This window comes from Muscardinus avellanarius, assembly GCF_963383645.1.
Source record: "Muscardinus avellanarius genome assembly, chromosome: 2".
Lineage (NCBI taxonomy): Eukaryota > Metazoa > Chordata > Mammalia > Rodentia > Gliridae > Muscardinus > Muscardinus avellanarius.
Window position 1 is genome coordinate 124,163,015 of NC_137787.1, and position 10,460 is coordinate 124,173,474.

A 10,460-nucleotide genomic window follows, 5' to 3' on the forward strand; every position below is an offset into this window, starting at 1 on the left:
ATTGCTTGCTGTCTATTAAGTCAGATTGTCAGAGACGCTTCAGTAAATTATCTCTATTTTAAAATTATATCTTAATCCACTTCTCTCAGAGATGATTCTGTCAATAGTAAACATTGTGCCATATACAGTATTAGCTCAAAAGCTTAAATAAGAATTAAACTTGTAGTTTTAGACTGAACATTTTAACCCTAAAATTATATATCTATATATACACATATGGTATGCTGCATATTATCATTTCAAGTAACTTATCATATTTAGCAAACATTCAGCCAAACATTCTTTCAAAGGCTTAGACTTCAATTTCCAGACATAGTACCAAGCCCATGAAACTTGGAAATCCAAGAAAGTCTGCTGTATTAAGAAAAAGAAGACTGACTTTCAACTTACTGAACTGTGCAGATACAAAAGTGCTTAGCATGACAAAATTATCAAAATAAAAACATTTTAAAGGTTATTTGGTTCTAGCAATAGTAACTATTCTGGACTTTTGGATATTTAATAACATTTGCATTTTAAATTTTATATAAATTTCCTCTTTTCAACAAGTTAAAAAAGCACACAAAAAATAGTTCAAACTATAATCTGTTATTTTTCATCCTGGTTAGCTCATCACAAACAACTCAACAAAAGAATGCTTGAATTCTCAGCTCTATTAAAATACAGTATTTGAATAGATCCCATCATTTCACCCATTGTTTGCTATACCGGATCCTAAAACAGGTTGCCGACAGATTGGGCAAGTGCAATTCTCTGAGAGCCATCGGTCAATGCAATGAATGTGAAATTCATGCATGCAAGGTAATTGCCTGAGCTTGTTTCCAGTTACATAGTCACTGATACAAACACTACAGATTTTACCTCGTTCGCTATCAATCCCGTTATGCTCATAGTTCCGGGTGGAAAGATTGTCTATCTGCTCTTTGGTTAAACCACGTATTCGATCATCATCATCCCCTTCATTTAGTAAAAAGAAGTGAGCAAGGCGCAGAATAGGTAGTGTTCCGGTTTCAACTAAATTGTTTGAATTCCGCAACTGCCTACCACCTCTATTGTCACTGTTTCGGGTCTGAGGCTGTGCGGCCTCATTTCCACCCTGCATTTCAGTGCTGTCTTCTTGTGTTCCCCTGCCTTGAGAGGAGCCTTCACTGTGCTGGCTGCTCTCATTAACTGCACCTAAGTGGCTCAGTTCTGTGTGCATCTCTGGTAAGTGCTGACCATTTCTCTGAATCTCTGACTCAGACTCAGCTTCCATTAGAGAACTCAATTCTCCAAACCCAGTCATGATCTGCCTTAAAATTGACCGAAGAGCCACTGACGATGGCTCAACAAGCTCATTCTCAGAAATCCTCCGAAGAGGAACTGTTATGGTACTAACATAGGTTCGAATGCCGGACCGCTCTAAACGAGAAATAGTTCGGCGGAAGCCCCCACTATTGCTTTCAATCGTGACTGTATTTTCTGCTAGCCCTACTCTAGAGCGGGTTCTATTTGCAATACTATCCCGGTCTCTATTTTCTCCAGGACGAATTCTTCTCACTTGAAGGTCCAGTGTGATTGTTGGATGTCGTCGTACAGCATCTGAGGATCTGCTGGATTCTTCTCCTTCTTCTACTGTTATTCTTGACACAAGTCTTGAATTAGAGAAGGGCGTATGTGCAGTACCTCTGCGTTCTCTATCTTGTTCTAAAAAGACTCGAGTTACCCCTCTCCTCCTTGCAGACCTTCTAAGGGTTTGCTGCGGAGGTCTGCTTTCCCTTTGGGAATTATAAGCAGTGCCACCATGTCTCTGAATTGGTGAACGGCTTCGACTGTTGAAAGCAGACCGCAATCTTATTGGCTCTAATCTTTGGTTTGTATTCCTCACTGTAACATTGGTTCTAGCCCCATTTTCCCAAACATGTGCTGCTCCAAAACGCTGCCCCTCCCTTTGCCTGAGTTCACTACCACCTGATTGGTTTGTGTGACTACTAAAATTAGCTTGTGAAGCCCTAGTTCTTGGAATGCCAACTGCTCCCCCAATTCCATTTCTTAACCTTCCTAGTGTTGAAAATGATCCTTCAACTGAATTCTGCCCCCTTGAACTAAGCCTAGTCCTTCTAATGTTGGAACCACTACCACCGAAATCTGCTGAGGTTTGGCTTCTTGTTCGACTAGCCACAGGACTAGCTGATCTTTCTTGCCTATTTCTAGGATGATCTCTGCTAACATCTGAAAGTGGAATGCCTGTATAATCTTCTCCATTAATTTCAAATCCTCTATTCTCATGGTTTATGTGGATCTCCAGACTAAATCGAAACTCTCCACTGTTTGGGTTTGTCCGACTCACAGCTCTCCAAGTTTGGTTCCCATTTTGTCCACTTCGAGTCGCATTTCCTGTGCGACGAAAGGTGTTCAACCATTCAAGCAGAGAATCTTCACTTGAACTTTCTCTAGGGACTTCTGAATCTGGAAAGCAAATTGAATAAATTTAAGTATCAATTTCTAAAATCTGTCCTTATATCTTTATTAAAAGTTTATAAGAAAAAGTGTAAACTACAGGACATCCATTTATTTTAATGAGTGAAAAATGGCAAAATGCCTGAACTTTTTAAAAGAAAATTACATATTATAAGCATATTATAAAAATTATAATACTACTTATGTGATTACAAAACTCAAAATACTGTTAATGCAAAGTTGTAGAGAAATCTATACTCCTACTTTCTGGTTTTGGTATAATATTAAAGCAAATGAACAATATATCCAAAACCAAAAGTGTACATTTAAATTTACTCATATACTATCATCAGTAAAATAAACTGGTAAACTTTATGCAAAATTTATCCAGTATCTGTGCAATATTTCTCGTAAAGCCAACTCAATCAACATTTTTTCAACTAAGTATTGTGTAACCTTAAGAATTTTTATCTTATTTCTCAAGAACTGTCAAAAAATGCACATCTCGAGAAATCTAACTTTTGAATATACTGTTAGATCTACATCAGTTGTCTTTGTGTGAAGCTGGGAGACTATAGCAAACTACTTAAGTTCTCTATTGCTATATCCTTGTCTGTAATAGTATCAATTTCATGGAGTTACCATAAAGATAAAATATTATATATAAAATAATTAGTATTATACCTGGCAGATAGGAAGCATTCAATAAATGTCAGCTGTTATACACACTAAGATAGATCCTCCATTGATTTAGAATGTAAGCTCCCTGAAGACAAAGATTTGTTTTAATCACTATTAAATTCCCAGCCTCTACAACAGTACTTGTTACTAATCAGACTTTCAATTAATGTTGTTAAATGAATCAATTTAGAAATCAATGTGTTTGCCAAGCATGGTAGCGCACACTTGTAATCCCAGTATTTGGAAGGCTGAGACAGGAGGATCACAGGTTTGCAGCCAGCCTCAGCTACTTAGGCCCTCCACAACTTAGTGAGACCCTTTTCAAAATATAGAATAAAAAATAGGGCTAAGCATATAGCTCAGAGGTACAATGTCCCTGAGTTCAATTCCTAGTATCGTTTAAAAAAAAAAAATCAGATCGCCGGGCGTGGTGGTGCACGCTTGTAATCCCCGCGCTTGGGAAGTGGAGACAGGAGGATCACGCTGGTTCGGAGCCAGCCGCGCTGGCTTAAGAGACCCTGTTTCCAAATTTAAAAAATATATAAAATAGGTCTGGGAGTGTAGCCCGGAGGTAGAAGGGCTTCCAGGAACCCCAGTACCACCAAAACAAAAACAAAAAAAAAAGAAAGAAAAATCTGTTCCAGGCAAACTTCTTTGACTATGATATAGCCATTGTGCCAAGCCTCAATTTTTCATGTTACCACTACATAAAGAGCAAACCTCAATGAAAAGCATTTTTATGCACATTATATAGATCTCAACTTTAAAGTTTATTCTACTCAATAATAACCAATAACTATTAGATGTGATTTCTTTTTTTCATTTCATTACTATAATCTTTCATAAACATTTTTTGGGGCAATATTGGGGATTGAACCCAGGTGCATTCTACTTCTGAGCTACACCCCCAGCCTTATTTTGTGTGTGTGTGTGTGTGTGTGTGTGTGTGTGTGTGTGTGTAGATGGATGGATGGATGGTACTGGGGATAGAACCCAGGGCCATTCTACCTCTGAGCTACATCCCTAGACCTATTTTTTTCTTTATTTTGAAACAGGGTTTCACAGAGTTGCGGAGAGCCTCACAAGTTGCTGAGGCTGGCTGGGAACCTGTGATCCTTCTGTCTCAGCCTCCCAAGTACTGGGATTACAAGGGTGCACCACCACACTCAGCTCATAAACACTTTCTAAAGGCTGAAGTTAAAGCTATTAATCCGCCATTGGTACCAATAAAATAAATAGCAATCTTCTAAAGATGATAACCTATTGTACATTTGATGAGTATATGTTTCACTAAACATATTTTAAAAAGATAAGTATTATGAGCTATATCAATGTAATACAACTTGCATATCTGAATACAAAGAAAATGGGTTAATATCCAATTTTTATTTTAGTTTGAGTAAAAGGCAGGGAAACATGGTTCTTACTGCTACTTCCTTCTTTGGTTAACTATAATGCAATAGTGAAGATATGTGTGGAAAAGTTGGCTAATTATCTACTCACCTCTATCCCGTTCTTCTTCGACTGTAAAAGGATGTGAAGTGTGCATAAGGAGAGTAGTACATGGGTAACATAGAAAACCTAGCTGCGGTTGTGACTTAGCATGGTCACACAACTGATACCCTGGAGCAGTAGTGTCCTATAAACATGTCTACAGTAACGAAGATGTTCTGTACTTGTGCTGTCCAACACAGAAGCCAGCAGCTACATGTGACTCTTATATACTTAAATGTGACTGAGGAATTTTATTGTTTTAATTGACTTAACTTTGAATAATCACATTTGGTGTTTAGCTACTGCACTGGTTGGCACAGTTGTAGGTATGCTCGCCTAGCTGGGTGGGTCCTAGGAAGACTTGTGGAGAAGAGTTTGTCTGCTTTCCCTAGGCTGTTCGCATAAAAGACAAAGAAACTTCTTATTGAGCCACTGCATTTTAAGGTATTTTTGCTTTTCTGATTTCATTAAAACTAATACAATGATTTTGATAAAATATGTGAAATTACTAACAATAAATATCTCTGGGAAAGGAAGCAGAACTGGTAAGAGGGTCATAAAATTTGAATTTTACTTTCAACTCTATGATACCTTTATTAATTTAAATTTTTTCCTTTTTATAAAAAGTTTGTTTTTTTATAAGAACATTTTATATTATCGTTTAGTGTTTGCTCAATAAAATAACAAAAAAATCAAAAATAAAATGAAAAGGCAAATATAGGTTTCCTGACTCTTAAGTCTTTCTGTATTGTTCCATATATAAATTTTTAGATGCTGAGCTTAGTTATATCACCATAGAAAAGTACTGTGTATACACTAAGACTAAAAAGAACTATGCTGGTAACAAACTTAACTATACACTATTCCATACATATAAGCTCCCTGAGGGCAATCTGTATGTGTGTAAGGCAAATCTTTTATTCATTCTTTTGTCCTATACCTCACTAACCAGACTCCTCTGCATATTATACAAAAATATATCTGAATGAGTATCACATTAAAACTGAAAAGCATAAGTTGGTCATGGTGGTGGATACCTGCAATCCCAGTACTTGGGAGGCTGAGACAGGAGGATCACAGGTTCACAGCCAGTACTCAGCTACTTAATAGGGCCCTCAGTGAGATTCTGTTTCAAAATAAAGAATAAAAAATAGGGCTGGGGGTGTAGCTTGAAGGTACAATGCCCCTTGATTCAACCCTAAGTACCTAAAAAAAAAAATTAAAATAAAAAATAAAAAATAAAATACTTAGGGCTGGATTTATCTTGGAGGTAAAATGCCCCTGGGTTCAATCTCCAATAGGATAGTGCATGAGCGCGCGCACACGCGCACACACACACACACACACACACACACGCGCGCGCGCGCGCGCGCGCGCGACCCAGAAAGCATTATTTAAAAATAAACATATTAAGCAAGTTACAGTGTTTTTATCCCTGCAACCACTCCAATAAAGCGTGCTCTTGTGCACAGAAATCCACAGTACCTCTGTTACTCGTCCCATTTCTCAAGTCAGGCTGAGATGCTAGCTGTTCCTTTACTCCATCTAACCGTTGTTGTAGTTCTTCTGAGGTTATTTCTCCTAAAACAGTGAAAAATTGCTCATTTAAGAATATTAAATCACCAGGTTTTATGAGAACTCATATTAGCAACGCATAAAGATATAAAGTCTTATTATTTTCCTATGTCCTATAAATTGAAGATTGTTAAAAATATTTAACTTGAATATATATCAATCTGACTGTTCCTCATTTATTACTCTTATTAAAATAAGGTTTAATTCGAATAATTGGTAAAGTACTCTCAGTTGATTCATGTAGAATCCTATGCATTTTTTGTCATTTAAAAATAAATTAAGAAGGAAGAAGCTTTCTGGAGAAAATTTCAAATCTTTCCTTGATTTTTCACCCTAATACTTCATTATATTGGGCCATCAATATACACACATATATATATAAACATAATTTCAGTTCACTTGTAAAATAAATTTGTAAAAAATTTATAGAGTACAACTGACTTCTGTGTTAGTTATTCATCTAGTTAAACAAACTATAGCACCCCAAATTAAAGTTTGTGTGTGTGTGTGTGTGTGTTACTAAGGGTGGAATCCAGACCTATTTTTTTTATTTGGAAACAGGGTCTCAAGTTGCTGAGAGCCACACTAAGTAGCTGAGGCTGGCTTCAAACCAAACTTGCACAATCCTCCTGTCTCAACCTCCTCCCAAGTACTGGGATTCGCGGACAGCCTCAGTTACTTGGTGAGGCCCTCTGCAACTCAGTGAGAGCCAGTTTCAAAAATAAAAGAATAAAAAATAAGGCAGAGGGTGTAGCTCAGAGGTCGAATGCCCCTGGGTTCCATCCCCAGACCCCACCCCACCCTCTCCAAAAAAAAAAAAAAGATATATATATATCTTAAGATAAACAAGACTATATATGTGACTATTTAATGCCTATACACTAACCTGTAAGTTTGGCTTTTTATTTTTATTTATTTTTTCCAGTACTGAAGATGGAACCAAGGGGCATTGTAGGGGCATTGTACCTCTGAGTAATACCCCCCATTCCTATTTTTTAGTATTTACATTTTTTTAAACAGGGTCTCACTGAGTTGTGAAGGGCCTTACTAAGTAGCTGAGGCTGTCCGCAAACCGCTATTCTCTGATCTCCTCCTCCCAAATGCTGGGATTACAAGTGTGCACCACCGTGCCCAGCTAAGTTTGGCATTTTATATGTCAAATATATCCAATATTCTCAATCTACTTTAAAATATAAAAGCAAGCCAGGTGTGGTGGCACACACTTGTAATCCCAGTACTTGGGAGGCTGAGACAGGAGGATTGAGGGTTCATGGACAGCCTCAGCTACTTAGTGAGGCACTTTACTACTTATATAAAAGCAAGCCAGTAGCCAAGCATGGTGGCGCACGCTTGTAATACCCACACTTGGGAAGCTGAGACAGGAGGATTGCACAGGTTCAAAGCCAGCCTCAGCTGGCTTAAGAGACCCTGTTTCCAAATAAAATATAAAAAAATAGGTCTGTGAGTATAGCCCAGAGGTAGAAGGCTTCTGGGTTCCATCCCCAGTACCACCAAAAGAAAAAAAAAGAAAGCCAGTAATTCTCTACTTTGTTATATTAAAAAAGTTCTTTCATTGTTTTTTGTTTTTCAGAGACATCGAGATTTATTTATGAGAGTAAGAAACACACACTCAAGACTGAGGGCAGTGGGTCACGCTTGTAATGCCTCCCAGAACTCCAGAGGCAGAGACTGTAAGATCGTGGTACACGGACAGCCTCAGCTACTTAGCAAGGCCCTTTGCAACTCAGTGAGACCCTGTTTAAAAAATAAAAATAAAAAGACTAAAAGATAGGGCTGGGGGTATAGCTCAGAGGTACAATGCGCCCAGGGTTTCATCCCCAGTAAAACACACACACACACACACACACACACACACACACACACACACACGAAATACACACTCAAGGCCACCCCAAAAGTGAGAAAAGCCAAAAAGTTTTTAAACTCACAAAAAGCAATATACAATATTTTGGAAAAGGCAAGCATATGAAAACAAATTTGAAATTCCTCTTTCCAATGATGGAAAAAGATGTCTCCTCTTCTACCCTTTTCTTACCAGGGGTGCCTAAAAGATTATGGTCTCTCATTAGCCGATAATCTTCATCACTGAGCTCATTAATAAACTGATAATAGGCTTCTTCTCTGTGGAGTCGCTCCTGCTGCCATCTTCTCTCATTTTCACGAAGACTATGGCCTTGAGATGAAGTTTCTTCACCACCATCATCTGGTCTAGATCTAGACTGATTCATACTGAGACTCCTGTCTTCCTTAAATACAAAATTTAAGGTATCGGTCATGGGCTATATATGACTTTGCATTTTAACTTATAGTTTTCTTACTTTTAAATTTTGTCCCCTACCAAATATTCCATTTGCCAAATCTAGCAATGAGGAACTTATGTATGAAATGAAAAAGAGAATACAACTATATCTACTATTTTAAAGCCATTGTTTAGTCATAAAGAATTTGAGTTTGGCACATATTTCTTACAACTGCATACCAAATTAATTTTTTTTTACTTCTTTTACTCTGGTACAGTCAGTCTAAAAGTACTTATTTATGTTTCAAATATCTGGGTGCTTCATGCTAACTTATAAATTTTAGGATTGATTCATTCATGTTCTGTGTGTGTGTGTGTGTGTGTGTGTGTGTGTGTGTGTGTGTGTGTGTGTGGTGCTGGATGTTGAACTTGGGGGTTCTGTCTCAGAGCTACACTCCCAACCCTATTTTTTTTTATTTTGAAAGAAGATCTCAGTAAGTTGCTGAGGCTGGCCTTGAACCTCCTATCCCAGCCTTCCAAGTATTAGGTTTACAAGCATGTGTACCACCATGCCCAGCTATGCATATTCTTTACTTAATAAACAAAGGACTACTAGGGGGTATAACTTACCTTTTTTCCAGCAAGGTATTCCTACTAAAATAAGTTTGCAAATATAATATTACTATCCACCCCATTATACTCTGTTGAGGCAAAAGTAATTTAGCCTACTATACAGACTTGGAGTTGATCTCTCCTTGAAACTTTATAGGAAGATTTTGAAATCAAATAGTAAACAATACACCATGAATGGTGGGAGGACTGTGCATGCAACAGAGCACTCTGTGTGTCTCATATCAAGCCTCGTCCCTCAGGCTGGAATGGTTAGTCCCAGGCGGTTCTGAGTGCCAGAGAAACTTCCTGACCTTGCCTAAGCACACACTATTTTTGGATTACATTTAGATGTCATTCCTGAGACGCTTCCTGCTAAACTACAGGAAAATCGAGGAGAAAGCTGTCTCATAAATACTTTAGAATTTCAACAAACCAATTTAGTAAGTCACTAATTAATTTAGTAAATCACTAATGTAAGAGTTATCAAGCTCACTTAAAGAAGTTTTTTTAAAAAAAATCCAGATCTCCTAATCTCATCCCCAATCTTTGGTTAGAATTTTCCTAAGTAGGGCCCAGGTCTATCATTAAGAGATAATGTGTGTATTCTGCAGATGAAATAAACTATTCCTTAACAATTTCTGGTATGTCACTAAGGGGTATGTGTAATGCAGCTCCTGACTCAAGAGAGGCTGAAACTTAAATAGCTTGGCTGCCAGGGAGGCAAATGTTGCAACTCTACCTTCCAAATACACCAGGTGTTTAATAAGCAAGTTACTTTAAAGTGAAATTAACCTTCAAGTTTAAATTACTGTAGGAGTAAGGAACTATCCAATTTCACATGTACGCCATTACAAATTTAAGATTTTTTTGTCTTTAAATCATTTTTAATAAAAGATCTAATAGCAATATCCTTTCAAATGCTAATTAACATGACTTAAAACTCAAGATTATTTCAGAACAATAAGGACCATAATTAGCAAAAAGCATATTTGCAGTATAGCAGTAAATGGCTTTTATAATAAACAATTTAACAGGCTGAAACCTACCATAAAATCAAGCTACCCTAATATTGAAAACTTAGGGGGGCTTTTCCTAAAAGATACAATTCCTGTACAAATTAACAATTAAATCAAAGTGAATACCTTATTTTTCTTTCAACATGCTTTTAATATATGCAATGGTATCCATCCTTCAACTGTTTGTGCCTTTTTTGAGAACTGCCCATCTGAAGTGATAAAAAGAGAGTTGAATTATTTAACAAGCTGTCTCTTTGAAGGCCTAGTAGGAACACCTAAGTCTCCCAACACCTAGCTGTCTTTCTGCTATAACGCCAAAATAAATTCGCCGGTGGATTTTACTATACACTCTAGAAAATTATATCCCCTAAAATCATGTCATG

General features: G+C 37.3%; 1 protein-coding gene across 1 annotated transcript; it reads right to left on the reverse strand.

Annotated features, from left to right (window-relative positions):
- Positions 1-688: 688 nt before the first annotated feature.
- RNF6 (ring finger protein 6) lies at positions 689-8,453 on the reverse strand (the record flags this gene model as incomplete). Its single annotated transcript, XM_080690048.1, has 3 exons — positions 8,246-8,453; positions 6,100-6,195; positions 689-2,448 (listed from the first exon to the last, which is right to left on the reverse strand). Exons 1-3 carry the CDS (start codon positions 8,436-8,438, stop codon positions 689-691), a joined length of 2,049 nt encoding a protein of 682 aa, XP_080546174.1. The 5' UTR covers positions 8,439-8,453.
- Between the last annotated feature and the right edge of the window lie 2,007 nt (positions 8,454-10,460).